Here is a 24,954-nt window from a genome sequence, read left to right as displayed (position 1 = left end):
CCATCCCCAGTGCAGCGCTGGGCCCACAGTACCTCTGACTTGCTGGCTTGCTGGGGAGGGCAGAATGAGCCCAGAAATTGTTCTAGAGGTCTCCTCGGACAGCAACTTCACAAACTTGCTTTGGGCCAGCCTTAAAGAGCCAGCTGTGAAGGTGCCAGCCTCCTTTCTCCCCTCCTGATGCCAGCTCTACCCAAACAGCCTATGCTCCCCTGGAAACAGAGTATGGCTACACATTTCTAGAATGTACCATGCCCCTTGGGTCAAAGCACCTGCCTCATGGGAGCTAAGTTAACCACTGCACCCAATTCCCTTCACACAAACTCTGATGGCGTTTCAGTTTTGGAGTTGCATCCATCAGCCAGGAACACCAAGCAGCCAACAGGCAAGGCATGACTGTTTAAAGGAGTGTGGGGGAGGGGAAAATACTCATGTTCCTTCTTACCTGCAAGGATGGGGAGCAGTCACCCCTGGGGTGGCTAGAACTTTGGTCTGGCAGATTGAGAGAAGGGCTTAGAAATGAAACTATTCAAGCTAACTAGACCTTTTGGAAGTGGCAGGCCAGGGTGGGGTAGCTTGGGGAGATTTTTAAACTCTACATTAGTCCATTTTCACACTGCTATAAAGATATAGCCGTGACTGGGTAATTTATAAATAAAAGCAGCTTTATTGACTCACAGTTCCACATGGCGGGGGAGGCCTCAGGAAACTTACAGTCGCGGCCAAAGGTGAAGAAGGCACATCTTATACCGTGGCAGGTACGAGAGAAAACGTGTGTAGGAAGAACTGTCAAACACTTATAAAACCATCAGATGTCAGGAGAACTCACTCACCATCATGAGAACAGCGTGCGGGAAACCACCCCCACGATCCAATCGCCTCCTCCCCTCCTCACGTGGGGATTACAGGTCCCTCCCTCAACATGTGGGGATCACAAATCGAGATGAGATTTGGCTGCGGATACACAGCCAAACCATATTATACTCCTTGTCCAGTCTCCAGCCTCCTACATTAAATGAACAAAACTACTTGATTTACATTAAAGCAGTGTGTTTGCTATGCAAAAGCAGCTCCCAGTCAATTCCCCAGTTCCCCAAACCCCCTTTCATGCCAACTTCAGAGCCTCAACTAATCCTCTAAAGAAATTCTGGAACCATCCATGCTCCCCCATGCCCCGCTCCCCCACTACCTTTCTTTCTTACTAGCTGCTGTTCTCTTCTGTAGCTGTAGGGATGATCTGGGCTCCCCTCCTAAGATGCTCTTGGGACATGTTGGAGATCTTAAATAACCAGAAGGCCCTACATCGTGGGACCACTAGAAGAATTCTGAATTCTTTTTATTGTTCTTAAAAGCTGTGAAACCCTGGTCTACAACAGTGCATGTGCATGCACAAACACACACATCCACAAATACCTGCCTGGACCCTGATCCAGGAGCCCCTTCTCAGGTTCTCCCTGGGTCTACAGGTGCCATGTAAGTCAGAGCAGCCCAACAACGTGGGCTCCAGCCTCGCCTGCTCCCTCCCTCCCGCCCAGTCTTTAAAGAGTCTAGGCTTTCACCGTGGGGATCTGCCCAAGGCTTTGCTTCCTCAAAGAGGCTATGAACACCCAGATTTCCACTATTAAGGGTCCCCTCTTCATCTCATATCTCCTGTTCTTGACCACATTCACCTGCTTTCAGATCAGAAAAATAAGGGCTTAGTGCTCGATTTGCTTTCAGCCTCATTTAGAAGACAAGGGAAAAACTGAAACCAGATCCAAGCATTTTTATTACCAGTCTCCATTACCTGTATACATTTATTGCATATGTAGATTTTTTTCTGGATCTGTTTACATGGGGGTTGTTGTGTGCTGATTTATGGGGCAAGTGGCTGTCATTTTCAAGGCTTCAGCCATCACAGCTATAGAGACGCTTTTTAAACTCCAGCTAATGGGAAGCAAAAAGAAGTCTCAGTTACGTTGTGTCCAGGCAAACTAAGGTGGTTCCAACACTAGTCTGTCTTGGGATTGGCTTTGTGTTCAGAGTTTGACTAGGGTGCATGCCTGTCATTGCATCCATGGAAAGCCTAATGTGTGCAAGGACACTGGGGTGATGGAAAAGAAAACCCGGCCAACAAGGTTGTGTAGGGGGCCACCCTGCCCCCTGAACTTGGTGTTCCAGCCCGAGCAAGGAGTACGGTGTTACAGTACAAAGGTGCTCCCTCGCTGGAAGAGACCAGGTTTACTTCCCACCAAACAAACAAGCAGCCTTCAAATGCGAATGTGAGCCTCCCACTTTCCCTCCTTCTGGAAGAACTGCATTGTTTATTTAGCCTTTGGTTTGTGGATCTCTGTGGCAAGCCTATTAGGAAGAGCAGTGGGCATGTTGCTAGGGAGGCGAAACGGTGCCCAGAAGGCTGGTTTAGACACAGTTCCACATGGCAGGGGAGGCGTTGGCCACTTACTGTCTCCAGACGATCTTAGAACATCCCACTTGGCCAAAGGGCAGTTTTTATGGCTTTCATCCCCACCCTCAGTGGGGATCTCTCAAGTGGACCCCAATTCTGTTTTTTGTTTTTGTTTTTCTTTTTTAGACGGAGTCTTGCTCTGTCACCAGGCTGGAGTGCAGTGGCATGATCTCGGCTCACTGCAAGCTCCGCCTCCCGGGTTCAAGCGATTCCCCTGCCTCAGCCTCCTGAGTAGCTGGGACTACAGGCATATGCCACCATACCCAGCTAAATTTTTGTATTTTAGTGGAGATGGAGTTTCACCATGTTGGCCAGGATGGTCTTGACCTCCTGACCCCATGATCCACCCACCTCAGCCTCCCAAAGTGCTGGGATTACAGGCGTGAGCCACCATGCCTGGCTCTTTTTTTTTTTAGACAGAGTCTCACTCTAGCACCAGGCTGGAGTGCAGTGGTGCGATCTCAGCTCACTGCAACCTCTGCCTCCTGGGTTCAAGTGATTCTCCTGCCTCAGTCTCCCGAGTAACTGAGAAAACAGGTGCATGCCACCATGCCTGGCTAATTTTTGCGTTTTTAGTAGAGATGAGATTTCACCATGTTGGGCAGGATGGTCTCGATCTCTTGACCTCATGATCCACCGGCCTCAGCTTCCCAAAGTGCTAGAATTACAGGCATGAGCCACTGTGCCTGGCCTCTTTTTTTTTTTTTTTTTTTTTTTTTTTGAGATGAGGTTTCACTATGTTGCCCAGGGTGACCTTGAATTCCTGGGGTCAAGCAATCCTCCCTTGTCAGCCTCTTCAGTAGCTGGGACTACAGGCATGTACCACCACACCCAGTTTGGACCCCTATTCTTGAAAGCAACACCCAATTTCAGGCCCTTGTTATCTGCTATTGTCTTTCCCCACAAGGCATGGGAAGGATTCCACCCACCTGAGTCTGGCAACCAACTGGCACATTGTATATCTAAGCGAGGGGTCATCAAACTTTTTCATAAAGAGCAATGGGTAGTAAATATCTTCAGCTTTGCAGGTCATCCTTGTCGCTACCATTCCACTCTGCTGCCGTTGTGGGAAAGCAGCCATAGACATTATGTACATGAATCAGTGTGACTGTGTTCCAGTAAATATTTATGGACACTGAAATTGGAGCTTTATATAATTTGCACATTGCTATATATATATATATATGTTTTTGTGTTTTCTTTTTGAGATGAGTCTCACTGTGTCACCCAGGCTGGAGTGCAGTGGCACAATCTTGACTCACTGCAAGCTCCGCCTCCTGGGTTCACACCGTTCTCCTGCCTCAGCCTCCCCAGTAGCTGGGACTACAGGTGCCCACCACCACGCCTGACTAATTTTTGTATTTTTAGTAGAGATAGGGTTTCACTGTGTTAGCCAGGATGGCCTCGATCTCCTGACCTCATGATCCACCCGCCTCGGCCTCCCAAAGTGCTGGGATTACAGGCATGAACCAAAATATATATTTAAAAAAGTATTTTCAACCATTAAAAATGTTTCTTAGCTCATAAGCAGTACAAAGGCGGGCAGTGAGCAGGATTCGGTCTGTGGGCCTCCATTTGTCAGGCCCTGAAATAAGCAACGGCAGAACAGGCCCTCCCACTCCCTACACACCTCAGCCCAGGTTTGAAGTTTTGACTTTGCCTTTTTCATTCACAGCTCTGGCTGCTACTGGGTGAGAGCCAGCCATCAACAAGGAATTTCTGCATTTTGGTGAAACCTAAATCCAGCAAGAGGCAACGCAAGGGCCAGCCTCATGCAGAGTCAAGACCAGGCCAGGAAGAAGAGGAGGCTTCCGAGTTCCTCTCCTGCTGTGATCATGTGTACAAAGATATATACACAGCCTCTTTCCAGAAGAGGCAGCAAGTCAAGTCACAGAACAGTCTGAAAGGGCAGCCCTGAGCCTGTGTTCATGTTCCAGGCATCTTCTCCCACTTAAACCTCTGCAGTACACACCTGCAGAAATGATTAAGAACACCTAATGCACTTCCCCACACAACGGAAAGTTTATTTCAGCCTCTCCCACTCTGTCAGGTGAACGATGCTAATTTTACAATTCCCAGAAATTCTGTGGGGCGGCCCCTGAACCATACACGATCCTAAACTTCGAGAGCCTCAGGCTTCCTCTTTTTTTCTCGAGTGATATTTCCCTTTGTCACACCACCCATTTCAATTTGCTTGTAACACCACCAAACCTGGAGCCGGAGAGAGCTTGCCGTCCAGAAACCATCCTGAGCTGCTCCTGTTCCAGTCTGCCTTTGAGACCGTGGTACTTCACCTTTCACCAGCTTTGTCTGTGCACTTCTTAATTTAATTTTTTCCACCTCCCAGGTTCAAGCGATTCCCCTGCCTCAGCCTCGCAAGTAGCTGGGATTACAGGTGCACGCCACCATGCCAGGCTAAATTTTGTGTTTTTAGTAGCGATGGGGTTTCACTACATTGGCCAGGCTGGTCTCAAACTCCTGACCTCAGGTGATCCACCCGCTTCGGCCTCCCAAAGTGCTGGGATTAGAGGTGTGTGCCACCGTGCCCGGCCTAGTCTGTGCACTTCTAAAACTGTTTAATTGTCCCTTAAAAATCATATTAGGCATTCATTGCCTGTTTAGTATTTGTAAAGTGAATGCTTGTTTTAAAAGGGAACCATAACAGGTTGAATGTTGTCAAATACAACTTTATACATTTTTGAAAAATTTGATCATTATTTTCATTGATTTAAAACTTATTAGGGTATGGTGGCTCATGCCTGTAATTACAGCACTTTGGGAGGCCCAGGCAGGTGGACTGCTTGAGCCCAGGAGTTCAAGACCAGCCTGGGCAACATGGCATAACCCCAGCTCTACAAGAAACATACAGAAATTAGCTAGGTGTGGTGGTGCAAGCCTGTGGTCCCAGCTACTCGGGAAGCTGAGGTGGGAGGATGGCTTGAGCCCAGAAGGTCAAGTCTACAGTGAGTCACGATTGTGCCACTGCTCTCCAGCCTGGGCAAGTCCCTGTCTCAAAAAAAACAAAAGCCAAAAATTTATTAAATGTTTTTTGCTAAAAATTGTGTGTAGGGTGAACACTTGTATTCATAATAGATTAGCGATTTCACAAATAAATTTCTTCAGCAATGACAATTTTATATATGTACACACATACTTATATTTTATCTTCATATTTGTCTCAGTAACTACATCTATGTCAACATATATAGCTATAGACAGACAGATGGAAATAGCAGCTAATACCTGAGTGTTGACAGTGGCTAATATGCAGCAGGCACTGTTTCATGCTTCCCAGGTACAATCTCATTTAACTCAACAATCCTTTGAGATAGAATCATTCGTCATCCCACTTATAGACCAAGAAAACTTTTCCTGATTCTTTTTTTTTTTTTTTTTTTTTTTTTTTTTGAGACAGAGTTTAGCTCCTGTTGCCCAGGCTGGAGTGCAATGGTGCGATTTTGGCTTACTGCAACCTCCGCTTCCAGGGTTCAAGCAATTCTACTGCCTCGGCCTCCTGAGTAGCTGGGATTACACACGTTAGCCACCATGCCCAACTAATTTTTGTATTTTTAGTAGAGGCAGGGTTTCACCATATTATTCAGGCTGGTATCAAACTCCTGACCTCAGGTGATCTGCCTGCCTTGGCCTCCCAAAGTGCTGGGATTATAGGCATCAGCCACCACACCCAGCTGCCTGATTCTTAGTTTATAAATCTGTAAGTGTCCTCTGTCCCTTTCAAAGAACCTCATGCTATGGATTTTAACTAGTAAGAGACACCAGTAAGCATCAGTTAAGTGTCCTCAAAAGAGAATTAGAAGCTGGGAGCAGTGGAATTGCTTGAACCCAGGAGGCGGAGGTTGCAGTGAGCCTAGATGATGCCATTGCACTCCAGCCTGAAAAAAGAATTAGAAGAGGAAAGGAAACCTAAAAGGAGTGCAGCCCAAAAGGAGGCAGTGTTCTGAGCTGCAGAAGGAAAAATCCCCTACCCATATGTGCACGGTAAGCTAAATTCAGTCACTGAACGGCTTCGTGTGCTGGGGTATCCCTTTGTAAATTGGCAGGAATCCACTGCCTTGTATTTCAAAGGTCCGGAGCGGAAAGTTCCCCAGTGACGGACGTTGAATGCCCTCCCGTCCACTGACTTCTGCAGCACCTGATGTGACCCTCTGAAACAGGACTTCAAGGCCGTTTGGAGGAGTCCATTCAAAAACCCCAGAAACCCGGCAGAAAAAAAGGGCACAAGCAGGGCCCTATTCCAGAATGTCACCTAAGATGTGGACGGCTTCGGCCGTCCCTGCCCAGGGTCGACAGCCAAGTCATTTCAAGGCTCCTGGGGATGAAATGTGAGAGAAGATAAACTTTGCTTTCATCTTTAAAACCATGAAAAAATAAATAACATCAAAATGCAGGCTGGGTAAGGAGGAACCCAGTGGACCCACATACATAAGTAATGGTGCATTCATCAGTCCCCATGGATTGCTCAAGCTTGTGTGACTTTACTTGGTATAAAACTGGGGATGTATGGCCGGGCGCGGTGGCTCAAGCCTGTAGTCCCAGCACTTTGGGAGGCCGAGACAGGCGGATCACGAGGTCAGGAGATCGAGACCATCCTGGCTAACATGGTGAAACCCCGTCTCTACTAAAAAATACAAAAAACTAGCCGGGCAAGGTGGCGGGCGCCTGTAGTCCCAGCTACTCGGGAGGCTGAGGCAGGAGAATGGCGTAAACCCGGGAGGCGGAGCTTGCAGTGAGCTGAGATCCGGCCACTGCACTCCAGCCTGGGCGACCTAGCGAGACTCCGTCTCAAAAAAAAAAAAAAAAAAAATCTGGGGATGTGAGGTAGAGATACACTCAAGCATTCAAGCCAGAAAGATCCTGCATCCTTGCACCACATAGCAGTGCTTCCTTCCTCTCTCAGGCAAGAGGGAAGACATGGAATTCATTGGTTTCTCAGCTTCTCCATTTCATGAGGATCCACTGAGGCATCTTAGCTACCTTGACCATTTCATCATTGTGGAAACCAAGCTGATTAATTGAAGTATCTTTTTCTGGAAAAACCAGGAAAGCATTATGTATCTTTATTCAATGATCTGCATCCTATCTCCTCAGCTATGAAATTCTTAGGAATGTACTTCATATCCACTAGGATGGCTATAATAAAAAATATGGATAATAACAAGTGTTGGCAAGGATGTGGAAAAACCGGAATGCTCATGCACTGCTAGTGGGAATGTAAAATAGTGCAGCCACCTTGGAAAACCGTCTAGCAGTTATTATATGATCCAGCAATTCCACTCCTACATATATGCCCAAGAGAAATGAAAACCTGGCCACACAAAAACTAACCCAGTATATGAATGTTCATAACAGCATGGTTCATAACTGAAAAGTATAATCTAAACATCCATCAATGGATGAATGGATAAACAAAATGTAGTAAATTCGTATCATGGAATAGGATTTGGCAATAAAAATGAAGTACTGTTACAGGCTACCATATGAACGAATCTTGAAAATATTAAGTGAAAGAAGTTGGACACAGTAGGCCACATAGTGTATGATTCCATTTATATGAAATGTCCAGAGTAGGCAAATCCATAGACAGAGAGCAGATTGGGGGTTACCAAGGGCTAGAGAAGGGGGAAATGGGAAGTGGCTGATAATGGGAATATGTTGGCTTTCTGGAGTGATGAAAACGTTTTGGAATTAGATAGCGGTGATGGTTGCACAATGTGGATGTACTAAAATCACTGAAATGTAGAAAAAAAAAATCAGGAAGTGGAAAACGAACATTTATTGAGTCCTGTCTGCCACAGCTAAGCCCTACAGCAAATCCTCATGGTAAGTCGAGAGGCTGGTGAGGACCAGGTTCACCTGGAGACAAACATCCAGACGGAAGCTGGGATTTGCCTGCCATCACCCAGCTGTAAGAAACAAACTCAATCAATTCTGTCCAAGCCCACAGTTCACTGTCTTTCTCCCGCACTGAGCAAGACTGCAGTCTTGTCCCTTAGACCACATCCCAGTCATGTGACCCTCAGGGATCTCAAGCTGAGCCTCAGCTTCCTCCTGTGTCCTAGCTGAGCCCTCTGGACCCGGCCCTGCAAGCAAGCTTCAGTGATGCAGTACAAGGTAGCAGCCCCATTTCTTGTTTTCAAAACTGGAGGTGGAGTCCTCAGTTCACAGCAGCTCACGTTGGTCAGATATTTTACTATAAATGCACATTTTAATTTCCTACGTTCCTATGTGTGGGGTTAAGAAACTTCCCACAAGATCAGATGCTGAGAAGCTCCCTGAGGAGGGATGGAGAGGCTGTGGTGGATGTGGGGTACCCTGTCCCCTGGGAATGCAGAGAACCCCCATGAAGGTGCTACTCTTCCACCCACTTTCTCTGGCTCCCCATCCTGCCAGAGGCCACTATCAGCTACACGTTTTGAGGCAGCCTCTTGGATATGCCTTTCCCAGTTAGGAACAGCAGGCCAAGCACTACGCATCCAAGATGGCTGCAATCTTTTGGTTCTTCACAAATGAACTCATCTCATGATTAGGTGACAATCACATGTGGTTTCAACTAATTCCCAACGCTCTCCTTAGGTCTTGGGGGAGGAGAGCCATAAGTTCCAGGATTCTTATCGAATCCTGCCTGTGTATGCTCATTTGGGACAGGTTTCAGAAAAAAAAAAAAAAGGGGGGGTACTGTATTATGTCATTCTCATGGACCACACTGCCTTCTTGCCCTTCATGACAAGTGTCTCTTAAAATCAAAATGGCCAAAAGACCATTTAGGATTCTTGCCCACCCATCTCCATGAAATGGGCAAGAAATACAGCAGTTCTTAATGCCATTATAATCTACCCCGTCAAGTCTATAAACTGCCCTTCAGTGTCTAAAGTACAGCATCTGCACCAGAGAGCTGCACAGAGGAACCAGTGCAGACCCCAGCAAGTCCATCCTCACCCTCGCCAAGGACATCTCACCGTGGAAATGTCCCCAGGGGTGCAGAACATCACCCTGTATACTTGTGTCTAACAGGTGACACTTTTCTTAGGTGGCTTTCATGCACCTTAGTTTTAAAATCACATTCCCAATAGAACCCCGTTCTATGCAAGAAACAGGACAGAGGTTTGGGAAATGCAGAACCAGGCCCCTAGGCCACTCCCCTGATGGCTGGTTCCACCACCATGAATGGCATCAAACACAGAGAAGGCCCCAAAGACAGCACTCTACCAATGGCCCTGTAAGGTTCTAAGAGCCCGGCTGAAGTGCAGGAGAAGTTGGCCTGTTTTCAATTCCCTTTCCTGCTGCTGCTGAGGCTGGCAAGGAGTTATAACAGACCCTTAAGAGTCATAGCTTTGCATTCGTTAACTGACAGGCAAAAGTCCATTTCCCTCTTCAGATCGTTGGTGGTATGAAAATAAATAATGATTCAAAAATTTGTCCAAGTTTTCTTTTGGAAAATTTGAAGCAAATCCTTCTCTCCACACATCATGAAGAAAACAGCCTAAAAGGTTTCGAAGTCCCCTGGATTCAGATGTTCGGAACGTCTTCCCCACTCAATACCTGTCATCCTTAGGTCACCTCCCAGTTTGCAAAGCTCTCTACCATGTGGCTCTTCGTTTGCTCCTCTGGGGAACTGGTAGGGTTCAGAAAGGAACGATGATTCCATTGAGGTACCAGTAAGCAACCCAGCCAGGGCTCCAACCAACCGATTCGGACTTTCCACTGGATCAACCTCAACCTGTCACAGGTACTGCTGGTCTCGGTCAACCCCTCTGGCAAGCCACCCCCGTGTGCAGCACATAAGACCCTTGGCAGCCCTGCCCTTCCTGCATACACAACAGCATTCAGTCAGCACCTCCAGGCACAGGAAACCATTTGGTAAGACACGAGTATTAAAAAAATAAGTTGCGTGACATTTATTTTGTCTTGTTAACATTAATATCTGTAGAAACATTTTTATTGTCAGTATAAAAATTAACAGGTTTTATTAAATACTTTCTCCAATTTTGTAACACATAAGATCAGTATAATCTGCATTCGTCTTGCACGGCTACTGCAAAGTGAGTTGGTGTTTCAAAAGCAAAACACAATACTTTAGTACAGAAGGAACAACCACGATTATTTTGTCTGATGTAGGTATGAAGCTGGATCTTTTGGTGAGGTCCTGCCAGAATTAGATGAAAGCAATCCCTTAAAAAGATGGACGTATCCCCAAAACTTTCAGCAGAACAACTCTGTGTTTCAATTTTCTATGACGGGACTTGAAGATCCTAACAGGCGTCTCTAACGCCAAAGAGTCTGGAAGCCATTATCAAAATTCACTGAAGAGAATACAGGCTAATCTGATTAATGTGCAACTCAGAAGCAGAAGGCCAGCTGCCAGAGAGAAGCACATTCTGCTATCATCTCAACTGAGGTCTGTCTTCAAGGAATGGATTAAGGCATCTTTTAAGAGGACGCTGGTACCATTTGTCTTGGGAAGTCCAGTTAGACATTGCGTTGACGTAATGACAGGGTTGCACACCAAAATGAAACACCTTCCTATGAATGGGTTCTTTTAATATGGGGCATTTAGGAGGTCTAAGAACAATCGTCTGACAGCAGCATTTAAACACAAATAAATCAAAACTTCATTTTCCCCAAATTAGTCATATATTGTAAATATTTCTCTTTTCAAAGGATCTGATAGCTAGTTAAGTCCAAGCAATAGATTAACTAGTCTGCTGTGCTGCCTGCATAGAAATGCCACTTAAATTACACAAAAAAATTATAAATGATTAATTGTTTTGTATATTACCAATTCATTAATAAATTAATGTTATACCATTTTCCCTGAAAGCAAAAGTATTTTTCCACCTCTGCTCGGTGAAAATTAAGAAATTCTGTGTAAGAACAGCATTTAGCAAATAGCTATTAAAAAAAGAGAGACCAATTTTCTAGGTGCATTGGGACATCCATTTAAAATCAATACAAAAAATAATTCCTTGTAAATATATAATATATATTTATACATAATTTGAATATATTTACATACATCCAGCACCTATATACTGCGTTTGTGCTCTGTAAGTGTGTGCTGACATAAATCTTCTCCAATTATTACAAAATTAACAAGGAAGGCAGAACATATGTCCACCTTGAGTCCGACTGGTCCACAGCCAGTACGCGCGGCAGGTGAGGGGGTTACGTGGTGGCTTGTGGCAGTCCACTGCTCCAGACACCTTCTTCTCCTCCTGGTGAAGATTACAAGTTTTCAACTGTATAAATCTTTACACATATGCTGATTACTTTTCCAATTATTTACTCCTCTGATCCATATATACAAGCGGAGACAACAAGCTCTGGGAGGCGTGGTCTCCCTGCTCAGTGTAGCTAGGTTCCCGGTGCTGTCCTGTTTGGGGACAGGCAGACACAGTCATTCATGTTTTAACACTGCCATTTATGTGTGGATACTGAGGAAGGCATGGTTCGTAAGGCATGGGGTCTGGAGAAAAAACAGAATCATCTCCTGAAGAACAAGAACTTCTTGTGTCAGGGTAACTAGGTGAATACTGTTCGAGAGGTTGGCTGAGGTCCAAGTATTCCTGAAAGAAGGGAAGAGAGACGTTTTATTTCATCTTGTGTCAGGATAACAAGGTGAATATGGTTCGAGAGGCTGACTGAGGTCCAAGTATTCCTGAAAGAACGGAAGAGAAGAGTTTTATTTTAAACACAAGCTCTTGAGACGTGGGTACTGAACGCGGGACAAGACAGGAGACCCCTAGAAGGTGAACAGAGACTCAGCCCACCTGAATTCCACAAAGACCTCCCCCTGAGACACACGTCTGATGTACTCCGGGCTGCCCTTAGCTTTTCTCTTGAAACCCATCATAAATCAATGATTGGCAGGTAGAGAACAATACAACCTAGTTGAGCTATAGGTGCCGGGCAGGCAACTCGACTTCACACGGACCTAACTGACCTGCTGAATGAATCTACACCACCTCCTCACTAAAGCCCTTGCTTCAAATGCGAGCCCCAACAAAATGAAAACCAGGAACATGCTGTGGGTCCCCAGGCCCCCTTTAAGTAGTTGAGACCATGAATATTTATTTTCTGAATTACATTTTACTATTGTAGTTTCTGGGATAATTGAAGGGGAATACTTCTTCATTCAGTGGGTAATTTAACACATGTAAGTCATTACTCTCAGAAGCTCTCCGAGTTCAAAATGTAAACAGGTTCAAAAAAGGCTTGGATATACTCATGTATGTCAAATCCATAATGCACTGTTAAAGGAAACTTTAGGAAAATACAGGTTAAGTTTCAAAGTTTTGAAGGTTTGAGATTCAGAAAGTGTCCTCTGCTCCCCAAGGCATCTGGTGCTGGCTGCCAAAAGCCCTCTGGGTCACCCCAGGATGACACTTCCTCTGACTTGGGTGCCCATGGACTGCTTTTAGGCCTGAGGGCTAAAGATGGTCTTTAACATTCGTAAGTGGTCGAAAAAAAAAAAAATCAAAAGAATAATAATATCCTGTAGCATTAAAATGAATAAAATTTATATACAATTATAGAAAATTCCAATTTCAGGATCCATAAAATTGTACTAGAAGACAGACTAGCACACATCATCAGATGTGTTAGATCTTGAACTCATCTACTAGAACACATCTATTTACATATTGTCTGTGGCTACTTTGGGGCTACAGTGGCAAAGTTGAGACAAAGACCATAGGGCCTGTGAAGCTGAAAATATTTACTCCCTGGCCCTTTACAGAAAGCAGTTGCCAATCCCTTTTCTGAAGCTATGAAAAGCTTTCTAAACTGGGAGCTTGTGGGTCTCTCTGCCTCCACTGGGCTGGCACAGTGGGGCAGTTCTGCTCACACATCCAGAAGCCAATGACTATTCTATGACATGTGGTTTTGCTGAGAGGGGGCAAAAAGTGCAGACCACAGCACAAACAGCCTCAGTGTTATCAGAAAAGAGCCCATGGAATGTTGGCAACTAGACATTTTTTAAGACACACACACACACACACACACACCCCCTATAATTCATCACCAGGATTGGCAAGAGAGAAAGTCCCCATCCCAGAAGGGGAATGTGTCAGTTCCAACAACATCAGCATTAACCACACAACTGGAAACAAACACACCCACCACATCAAAAGGGAACTTTTTGCTTACAATGATAAAAACGAAATTTTGTCCTAAATGGAACCATTTTTCTTGAGCATATGGTAATGATTTTCAGAAGGAAAGAAACTTCGATTTTTACATCCGTCAGACAACATGGCATTCTGCTTTTTTATTTTAGGATACTAGATACAAATTTCAGTATGAACGGACCCACTCTACATGTAAATATATAAATAAATCACTTTGAGCATAGACATGAAATCATTAAAATAGAACTTTAGTGCTTTTCCCAGGTTTTTTGTTGTTGTTGTTGTTGTTGGTTTTGTTTTTTTTGAGACGGAGTCTCGCTCTCGCTCTGTCGCCCAGGCTGGAGTGCAGTGGCATGATCTCGGCTCACTGCAACCTCCACCTCTCCGGTTCAAGCGACTCTCCTGCCTCAGCCTCCCGAAGTAGCTGGGATTACAGGCGCACACCAACACGCCCGGCTAACTTTTTGTATCTTTACTAGAGACAGGGTTTCACCATGTTGGCCAGACTGGTCTGGAACTCCTGACCTCATGACCCGCCCGCCTCGGCCTCCCAAAGTGCTGGGATTACAGGCGTGAGACACTGCGCCTGGCCAACTTTTCCCAGTTTCTAAATGAAGCCATAAACTTTCAGATCTGATAGGAAAAAAATAGGGATATCAGTAGATTCCAAGTCTACAGTTAAAGGAACTTATACTAGAAACAACAATTTTGGCAGAAGAAGAAAGGTGGTTTCTTTCCCCCCTTGAACCGTTCCTTTCCTTTCAACTTCTGAAGGTCAGCTGTATTCATTTAAATGCAGTCTCTTCCTTTATCCAGCACAGGCCACAGTCAGACGCATAAGATAAAGCTGCTGAGTTAAGACTTCATATCACTACATTTGATTATTATCTTTTAAGAAATCACTCTAAAACTATTTTCTAAATCAGAAATTAAGTGTATTATTTTCCTTCTAAAACATTTGGGGGACCTTAACATTTTTCTTGTTGAGACAATTGCATGGTTTGGAGTTAGTTTCCTGTGTAAAAAAACACTATTGTGCATCCTCACTAAGTATCTCCAAACACATTCATTAACAATTTCTCTATCTTAAGATTTGACTGGACTTGATGGGTTTAACATCTTTCCTGCTCAGAGCATATGCTTTCCATAATTATAAAAGGCACTCTATCTGCATATTGAAGCAGCCACTAACATGGCTAAATTTGGACAATGAGAGACAGACGAGTGTTTATTTTGTTGGCAAAGATCATAAATTATTATTATTTTTTTGAGATGAAGTCTCGCTCTGTCTCCCAGACTGCGGTGCAGTGGTGCAATCTCAGTCACTGCAACCTTTGCCTCCTGGGTTCAAGTGATTTCCCTACTTCAGCCTCCTGAGTAGCTGGGATTACAGGCACACACCACCACATACAACTAATTTTTATATTTTTCGTAGAGATGAGGTTTTGCTATGTTGGCCAGGCTTGTCTCGAACTCCTGACCTCAAGTGATCTGCCCGCCTCGGCTTCCCAAAGTGCTGGGATTACAGGCGAGAGCCACTGCACCCGGCAGAGATCATAAATATTTTAGGGAAAATAAATATTTTAACAAAAGGTACATGTTTTTATGTAAAAATCATGTAAGTTGCTCATTGTAGAAAACAGGGTATGTTTATATACACCTAGAAAGAGGCTGCAAGGCACATACCATTACCGACAGGGATCACATAGGATAGTACTGTGGTAACAGAAGCTGGAGTTACAAAAGTTCATTGTATTCCATCAAGCAAATGATGAGAACGTTATCAGTTCACCCACTAATGACCAAAGCACAGAATCAAACTTGCACAGGAATCCAAGCTCTTTCCCATGCACACCAAAGTCCTGCAAGTGAATACTGCTTCCCCTTTCCCAGTCTCCCACACACATCCCGGACTGCTCCGCCAGCAGCTACACTGAGGGCGGCCTCGGGGATGTCCCTCTGTCTTTGGTTTCGTGAGTCAGAACTCACAAAATGAAGTTCTGAGAAAAATCATGATTTCAGAGGAACCCATAGTTGATCTATCTGACCCCTATGGAAAAAGAATAAACAAGACCACAGACTCCAACCAACAGCCAACAGGGGAGTGTGCGTGTAAAATGCTGTGTGTCTCACAAGCCAACCAAGGACAAGGGGCTTCTGGAAGGAGGTTCTTACCTCATTGGTCGTGAGAGTGAGAATTCGATCCAAGTCTTCTACCAACTGCTTGAACGTTGGTCTCTGGGAGGGCACCGCATGCCAACAGTCCCTCATCATCATGTACCTGGGAAAATTTGATTTCCTCGAATTAATTTCATACACACTAGGTACGTGGTTATAGTCAGTTTTAATAGGCAATAGGGGGACGTGTTGTAAATTAGGAAAATGCATCAGAACTTTCCAGGCAACTAGATTAGGAGGTCATGAATCACTTTCCCAAAAGCTTCCCTGTCAGTTCCTCCAAAAGGCACTTTGACTTACAAAAACAGCACGTAACCCAAAACATGTTAGGAAGGCAGCTAAGCCATCAAGAAAGACACGTCTATGTGTTTTCCCTGGTATCCCTGGGCCACAGTGACCTCTCACAACGGCATCACACCCTAAAGATGCTTTGGAGGCTGAAGGAAAACGCGTATTTCCATGGGCTGGTCTCCAGTCTTCCCTCCCCTGACACCCTTCCCTGCACCAAAGCAGCTCTACTATTTATCTGCCCAGCGCTTTGGGTCTTAATGATTCTAGTTGACAAAGCTTCCTGAGTTTAAAAAAGTAAAATAAAATTTGAAAACTACAACTTCCATTTTTTTATGAATTAATCTGCCACCACTGGGCTGCACACTAACTTCCTGATTAACTCTTAGATAGGCCTAGCTTCCTAGGTCTTATCTTGATTACGGGTTTCAACAGATCCTCTATGTTAAAAGAAAAAAAAAAAAAAAAAAAAACCAATAGGAATGACAAAGAGCACAATAAATGCCTTTATATAATATGCTATAAAATGTGGCCATTCATCAGACATCCACAGTACACCGAAAAGCACTCACGGGATTACTGATATAAAATCCCCATGAAATGATACACAATAGACCGCAGTCTCTGGGACAATCACTCTTCTTAGTTAATCCTGGAAGGGTTGAGGCAGGAGGCAGAGAGACTCCTTTCAAAGCACTGATTCTATTGCACCAGGCACACGTCACCAACACAACATAACTCTACTTAAAGTGTGAGGCCGGTTTTGCTAGAAACCAGCTCATGGTTTTATAGGCAGATCTGGTGCTCTAAAGAGGGTGCCTAGACACATTTTTAATTCTCTGCACTAAAACACAAGTGAGACCTAGGTAACCAAACACGAGTTCCTTCGCTCTGAGGAAATGTGGTTGGCGTCAATCTGTAAGGGCAATTTTCAATGGTTCAAGAAGTTCCGGAAATACCGATTCTCCACTGGCCACGATGGGGCCAGGCGGGGGCCAGGCACAACCACTGGGGAAAGGCTGTGTTGGTTCCTCAATCCTACACCCTGCAGGGTGGCCCCACGGCTTTCTAGCTTGTTTCCTGACCCGTGTCACTCCACAGGAGACTGCAGAAGGCACAGCACAGTGGCCCAGGAAGACCACTCTCGCTGGCTCTGCAAAGTCAGGAGCCCTCAGCCAGTAAGCCAGACACCTTCTGACCCAAAGCCCTCTCCATACTCAGAATCATGTTCTTTCTCTCAGACAAGTAACGGTTGTCGGTGTCGCTATGTAGCCCAGTTCTGGATTGAGCCCAGAGAGCTTCAGCCGTTCTGCTTAGAGCATGTTTAGGAAACTAGGGGCCTTCAAAAACGAGGTACATCAGGAGAAGTATTAATGGTGTGGCAAGTCCACTGTGGCACCGGCAGGAAAGACAACAGCCCTTACAGTTCGTTGGTGCAGTTGGCTGGTTTATCCATTCTGTGTCCTTCCTTCAGCAGCTTAAAAAGTTCCTCCACGGGAATCCCTGGGTAGGGCGAGCCCCCTAAAGTGAAGATCTCCCACATTAACACCCCGAAGGACCAGCTGCAACAAAAGGAGAAAGCACAGCATTACTAACCCATCCACACTGCCAAAACCTAAACACGCCCAGCTGAGACATAAACACCTCCTCACTTCTGAAGTTCAAAGACAAATGGGCCCTCCTGCAGCTCATCCTATGTGCTCTTTCCTGCCCCGCAAGAGCATCCCCAAATGACGATGACACGGGGATGTGCTGATGGAATTTTCCATCAATAGACAAATAGGCAAACTGCCATCACTCTGGAATAGAGCTGCTTGTCTTAACTATGGTGTTAGCAATGCAAGGATCTCAGTTTCTCAGTTTCAAAGCCTTTACACTCCTTTCCAACTCCCTATGTGCCTGACCCAAGGGTTGTGATCTGCCAGGATGGGCAGTTGACAGAATAAGGCCAGCAAGCCAACTCTGCAGGATCACAGCTGCCCTCTGTGGCCGGTGGAACATCTGCTGCACAGAGGCTCTGGAACTTACTAAGATTGCAAAGGCAGTCAGCACAGGGCTGGGGTTAGGATGAGGAATCACATGCCCCAGATGAATTGCACACAACAAAACTGAACACATCTCACAGGCCACAATTTATTTACACTTGACTCTTCAGACACTTGCACTTCCTGCGCCAAGTTCAGGAGACTCAATCCCTGGGATGGGCAAGCTGAGAAAGCCAGGCTTAGCGATGTCATGGTCACTCTGGAAACTCACCCTACTGTGCTTGATGGCAGTGAGTTTCACTCCGCAGTTTTCTGTGGAGCAAAAGCAGCAGCACAGGACAGGCAGAACAGCCTCTGTGTCTCAGTTGCTCACAGCAAAAATGGGATCGTAATGTCTTCTTTTTTAGGATTGTTGAGAGGACCAACTATGGTAGCACAAAATTAATGCCTACCCAGAACTCTTCCTGCTCATACACATAAAAAATAGTTCGATTTTTTTCCCCCCAGAGTCTTGCTCTGTTGCCAGGCTGGAGTGCAGTGACGCAATCTCAGCTCACTGCAACCTCTGACTCCCGGGTTCAAGTGATTCTCCTGCCTCAGCCTTCCAAGTAGCTGAGATTACAGGCACGCACCACCACACCCAGCTAATTTTCGTAGTTTTAGTAGAGACGGGGTTTCACCATGTTGGCCAGGATGGTCTCGATCTCCTGACCTCATGATCCACCCGCCTTGGCCTCCTAAAGTGCTGGGATTACAGGCGTGAGTTACCATGCCCAGCCTTCAACTGAATTTTCAAATCTAAAATGTCAGTTGGAGCCTGACCCAAATGGTTTTGTAAGTGTATCATAACAGAAATATTCTACTGTGCTTCTAGAATGCTATCAAGTATGCCAAAGCAAGACCAGACCTTTTTGTTGAGGGATAAACACAGACGGTAGACCCTGCGGAGGTCCCCAGCCTAGACCACCTCTCACTCAGCTCCACTCTTTAAGGACAAATCTGGGTTAGAGGGAAATATGACAAACTATTCTTAAGTGGGAAAAGCTCCGGGATTACTCCTTTAATGGGGTGAAGAATATGCCAAGAGCTTGGCGAATTAGATATTGGCTTTGTAGCTGCACATCCATGAATATGTTCAAGGGACGGACTTCCGCTCTGGCAGGAGGAGGTCAGCGGTTCCACCTCCTGTGCTCTTTGAAGCCAGGCAGATTAGTAACAGAGCATTGGTTATCAGCCTACCATAAAATCCGTCCTTTCTAAGGCTGGCTCCTGCACCTTCTACGAATGTGTGAAATGCAGCAGTCACCAAAGAAGGAAGGAAGGCAAAATACGTACAGTATTTTTGCAGCTCAAGCCCAGGAAGAAGTCAGAGAAAAGAGAGTTACTCACACATCACTCTGATGAGTGTATACTCTATCAAACAGGGCTTCTGGAGCCATCCACTTGACTGGAAGTCGACCCTGAAAATGTAGAAGAAAATGTAAAAACTAAATATATTAAAAAGAATTTATCTTAGCAGGCTCAATAGGGCTGTGCCCTGTTTAAGAGCTGATATTCTCATGGCTTTTACTGGTCAGTCAATAGAGCAGAAATCAATCCCAGTAAGGACCATACATAATGTGTGAGATGCACAGATTTGGGCCATTAATAAAATGCCATCTCCTTGGATTCTTTTATCTCCCTAGCACGCAGATCCTCCTTGACCAGTTATTAGGCAAAAATTAACCCAGTAACTTCCAAGCTCTAGTTTTTGCTATGAAAGTTCTTGATGAGAACCATAAGAAAATCCTAGTGGCTGTTGATTATTCTGTATATAAGTGTTTCACAATTACTAAAATTGACATAAATAGAGGCTAAATTTGCATACTGAGAGTCTGTGAATAATAAGGCAAAAGAACAGGAATCAGGGGCAGGGGAATGGGTCCCCACAGATCCCACCCAGCTCTCAACATTGACGGCTTTTCTCTTGGAACATTCTGAGCCCCACCCCCGCCCCCGCCCACTGTGTTACTGCCATCGACTTACATTGGTGGTCTTTTTGTAATAGTCTATATTGTTGATATCTCTGGCAAGTCCAAAGTCTGCTATTTTCATCACATTGTTTTCTGTTACCAAAACATTTCTGGCTGCTAAATCTCGATGAATACACTGAAATCAAGAAAGAACCAAGAGAAATAACAATTTCAAAACACCACAAGAACAAAAAGGAAGTATGTTCATTTCTTAAAATGCAGATAGAAAAGATAGCTGATGTTAAAAACCAGTTGCAGTATACTACAAGAAACACAGTGTGGCTGGGTGCAGTGGCTCATGCCTGTAATACCAACACTTTGGGAGGTCAAGGTGGGCGGATCACTTGAGATCAGGAATTCAAGACCAGCCTAGCCAACACGGTAAAACCCCATCTCGGCTAAAACTACAAAAATTAGCTGAGCGTGGTGCTGCGCACCTGTAGTCCCAGCTACTCAGGAGGCTGAGGCATGAGAATCACTTGAACCCCGGAGGCAGAGGTTGCAGTAAGCTGAGATCACGCCATTGCACTCCAGTCTGGGTGACAGAGTGAGACTCAAAAAAAAAAAAAAAAAAGAAAAAAGAAAGGAAAGAAATACAGTGTGGCTCTAAGATTAAGAAGACAGGTCAACTGGGATCATCTGAGAGCCTGGAACACGACATGTATTTGTTTTGGAATTATAAATAAATAGAATGATCATTTTGAAAAGTGAAGGTAGACTCTAAATAACCATATTCTCTTTTATCTGCAATTGTCCAGCCACACCGGTGTCTTCCTTTCAGCTGCTTATAGATCTGTATCTGAGCATCCTAAAATACCTTCTCTCAACACTTGCTCTCCTGCCCTTTACACCTGAACTTTCAGAAACGTTGGTTAAAATCCAACATCGCATCTTCTTCATTCCTGGTCACTTCTCAAACATTCTAACCTGTGTTCTGCTCTTGCCTCTACCTGAAGCTTATAAAGAACCTCTGAATTGTTAGATGCAAATAATGTCCTCCTCCAACTCCTCAGTTGTTCCTCCTCTGTGGCTTCAGATGCTGTTGATTTCTTGCTTTTTAAAACAGTCCCTCTGTTTAAGTTTTTTTTTTTCTTTTTGTTAGATGGAGTCTTGCACTTGTCGCCCAGGCCAGAGTGCAATGGTGTGATCTCAGCTCACTGCAACCTCCGCCTCCTGGCTTCAAGGGATCCTCCTGTCCCAGCCTCCTGAGTAGCTGAGATTACAGGTGCCCGCCGCCACCCCACCCAGCTAATGTTTTGTATTTTTAGTAGAGATGGGGTTCCACCATGTTGGTCAGGCCGGTCTCGAACTCCTGACCTCAGGTAAGCCACCCGCCTCAGCCTCCCAAAGTGCTAGGATTACAGGCGTGAACCACTGTACCCGGCCCCGCTATTTAGTTTTATCCTGTCCCCTTCTCTCAGCTGGCTCTCTCTCTCTCTCCATGCCCTCTCAGAATCTCTGGCTGGCTCTTCTCTTTTTCTGTCCCTTCAAATAGAGGAATTGTTCCATTAAGTTTATGTATTTCCATATATCCTCACGGCATTAATTCTAAACACATACAAAATATGCGCAAGTTCGCATCTCCATCCCGACCTCCCTCCTGAGACCCACATTCTCGTATTCAACTGTCTATGGGACACTTCCACATTGACGTTCCCTTGACGTCTCAAATTCAAGGTTTCAACTCCTATCCAGTGCTTATCCTCTTTGTCTCTCTTAATCGGAGAGCTATACACCGGCATTCTTTACACATTCCTCCCAAGTCCTGTTGATTTCAACTCCAAAATGCCTTCCCACGTGTCCATACCATGCCTTTCCCACTGCTAGTCCCTTAGTCCAGGACATCTTCACTGCCTGCCCCTTTCCCCTGAGACTTCCACGCTGCCCATCTAGCGGGTCTCTACACTTCCAAACTTAGCCCTGTTGTACCTCCTCCATGTCCCATATCTAAGGTTCTTGAAATGACCAGTCATGTCCTTTCTTGGCCTCTACCATGGCCAATGCCCGTCTATCCACATTCTCAGTCCAGTTTCTCCTAACACCTGGCCTCAGCCTGAATGTGCCACATACACTGAAATATTAAATATTGCTACACAACAGCTAATTTATTGTCCTGACACTAACTCTTGGGTCTCAGAAAGGTCTAGCTATTACGACTTTTCCTTCCTTCCTTTTTTTTTTTTTTTTTTTTTTGACGGAGTTTCACTCTTGTTTCCCGGGCTGGAGTGCAATGGCACAATCTTGGCTCAATGCAACCTCAGCCTCCCAGGTTCAAATGATTCTCCTGCCTCAGCAGGTGCCCACCACCACACCCGGCTAATTTTGTATTTTTGGTAGAGATGGGGTTTAACTATGTTGGTCAGTCTGGTCTCGAACTCCTGACCTCAAGTGATCCACCTACCTCGGCCTCCCAAAGTACTGGGATTACAGGCGTGAGCCATACACCCAGCCTATGACTTTTCCTTTCTACAAATGATATGCTATTGTGAGCTGTTGTATTTTTGTTACACTTTAATATAGCAAGATTTCCACAAGATACAAGGTAATTAGGGTCCCCAATCATCACCTTCTATTTTGGGAAGAGATAAGACATAAAGAAGCAAATATCACCACCGAAGGCTTTTACACTGGTTACTGGCAAAGGTTAACTATCGCACGAAGCATAAAGTCTTATCAATCCATTCAACAATGCTGAAATGGAGCCGATCTTCGGCACTCCACGAAATGGACAATTAAAAAAGGGGCAAGCTAAGTGATCCCTGAAATATAAATAAGGAACTGTTTGATTCCACCCTGACCACTAGCTATTCCTTGTGTTCACACACGTCTGGGCCCCCCGGGTGGCCTAAGCCCAGAAGCGGGAAAGCAAGAAAGCCACACAAGCTTGCAATCCCTGGCCAGGCTGGAAGATTCGTCTGCAGCCCGGTTCCCAGTTTTGGAGGCCTCTTCAAATTGAACTTCCAAGCCCCGGGCCAAACTCTCCCGGTGGTGTGCTCCTACCGACACGCGCTCTGTACGTCTGGCAAGCTGTGTGGTCAGAAGAATGTGCTTCCCACGCACTGGGCTCCGACCATGCATTGGGGCTCAGCTTGCACAGAGACAATGCTGATGGCTCCCTCCACCATCTTCTCAGCAAGAGCCAGAGCCTAGCGTGGCCATCCCTCATCCCAGGTGCTAGGAAACATCAAACCCCAGCCTCTGGGTTGAATAAGAGGAGACTTGGAACCTACACCCGAGAAAAAGAAAGTAATCAAAGGCAAGCCAAATCCCCGTCATCCACAGGAATGTGAGCTGTTCTCCAGCACAGAAAGCTGACCATTTTACACAATTAGGGCCCTGGGACAGTTTTGGTGTTCCACAGGTGAAGGTCAGTGGGTCACTAAGGGAAGGAAGAGCAACACCCCTATGACGTAGACAATATGCCCTGTGCCCAGTATGGCTGATGACATCGAATTCCTGCGGCAACCTATGACACGGATAGTTTTATACCCATTTTACAGGTGGGGAAGCTGGGGCTTCACCAAAAAAACTGCTCAGGCCGGGTGCAGTGGCTCACACCTGTAATCCCAGCACTTTGGGAGGCCGAGGTAGGCGGATCACAAGGTCAGGAGATCGAGACCATCCTGGCTAACACAGTGAAGCCCCATCTCTACTAAAAATACAAAAAATTAGCCAGGTATGGTGGCAAGCGCCTGTAGTCCCAGCTACTCGGGAGGCTGAGGCAGGAGAATCGCTAGAACCCGGGAGGTGGAGGTTGCAGTGAGCCGAGATAGTACCACTGAACTCCAGCCTCGGTGAAAAAGCTAGACTCTGTCTCCAAAAAACACAAAAAAATCTGCTCAGGGCCAGGCACGGTGGCTCATGCCTGTAATCCCAGCACTTTGGGAGGCTGAGGTGGGCGGATCACTTGAGGTCAGGAGTTCAAGACCAGCCTGGCCAACATGGTGAAACCCCATCTCTACCAAAAAATAGCCAGGTGTGGTGGTACATGCCTGTAGTCCCAGCAACTCAGGAGGCTGAGGTAGGAGAATCACTTAAACCCAGGGGGCCAAGGCTGCAGTGAACCGAGATCATGCCACTGCACTCCAGCCAGATGACAGAGACCCTATCTCAAAAACAAAACCAAACTGCTCGGGTTTAACACTTTGAGGGTTAACTGGGTTTGGGATTCAGTTAAAAAAGTAAAATTAGTGTGATCTGAGCTAAAAATAGCAAGGATTTTATAAATTGTGTAAGGCTTAAATACCCTATTACCTAATTGCATTGCTGTATACACCATGGAGGTTTTTCACTTCTCTGTCTCCAGTCCCTAACCGGCCCCCAACATTCACACACTCACACATGCACATGTACACGCACAACTGAAAGCTGCTGGAGGCCAGGCACTGTGTGCTCATCTCAATCGGCCCAGCGCTGAGCACAGATGAACCTAGGACATCAGTAACGATGTAATCAACAGTTCTCTTCTGCTCCTTCCTTCAGGCAAGCATGTCTCTCTCAAGCCCATGACGCCCCCATTTGAGGGGATGGGTGTGGGAAAGCCAGGGCTGGACCCTTTCCCTGGTTCTTCATTCTCCACCTTCACGAATAAGCCCTCCATTTTTGGAAGCAGAGCCCTCACAAGGGGACCATTCTTAACATCTTCATCTACCACCATTTTCAAACCTATGCTAGGTCCTTCGCTGCGGGTGGCCTCCAGTAAGTGGCTTCGGAACCATGTAATGTCCTAAAGGCCCATGCGATATCCCTTTTACCTTGGGCTGTTGCTCAATGTAGAGGCAATGAGGCCACACTGGGGCGCTACACAACCCCCCCAAACCCCCCACATACGGAATCTCATTGGTCCTGCCTCAGTTTAGAGAGAGTTAGGGGCCTCCTGAGAGCAGGAGACAGCTGAGTGG

At 45.7% G+C, this 24,954-nt stretch overlaps 1 protein-coding gene across 11 annotated transcripts in view; it reads right to left on the bottom strand.

Annotated features, from left to right (window-relative positions):
* Positions 1-10,335: 10,335 nt before the first annotated feature.
* Positions 10,336-24,954, bottom strand: part of FGFR2 (fibroblast growth factor receptor 2) — a 120,502-nt gene continuing 105,883 nt past the window's right edge. For 5 of the 11 annotated variants that reach the window (XM_023224372.1, XM_023224376.1, XM_023224377.1 and 2 more), the window contains 5 exons: positions 20,067-20,189; positions 19,431-19,501; positions 17,481-17,618; positions 15,766-15,871; positions 14,190-14,223 (listed from right to left, as the gene is read on the bottom strand). In XM_023224372.1, coding sequence (XP_023080140.1) covers positions 14,218-14,223; positions 15,766-15,871; positions 17,481-17,618; positions 19,431-19,501; positions 20,067-20,189 — 444 coding nt within the window. In that variant the 3' untranslated portion in view covers positions 14,190-14,217. Of the gene's footprint in view, positions 12,120-14,189; positions 14,224-15,765; positions 15,872-17,480; positions 17,619-19,430; positions 19,502-20,066; positions 20,190-24,954 lie in introns of those variants that run through there. The other 6 variants (XM_023224369.2, XM_023224373.2, XM_023224368.1 and 3 more) reach the window with 4 other exon arrangements.

This window comes from Piliocolobus tephrosceles, chromosome 9 (assembly GCF_002776525.5).
Source record: "Piliocolobus tephrosceles isolate RC106 chromosome 9, ASM277652v3, whole genome shotgun sequence".
Lineage (NCBI taxonomy): Eukaryota > Metazoa > Chordata > Mammalia > Primates > Cercopithecidae > Piliocolobus > Piliocolobus tephrosceles.
This window is presented reverse-complemented; position numbering and strand designations above follow the sequence as displayed.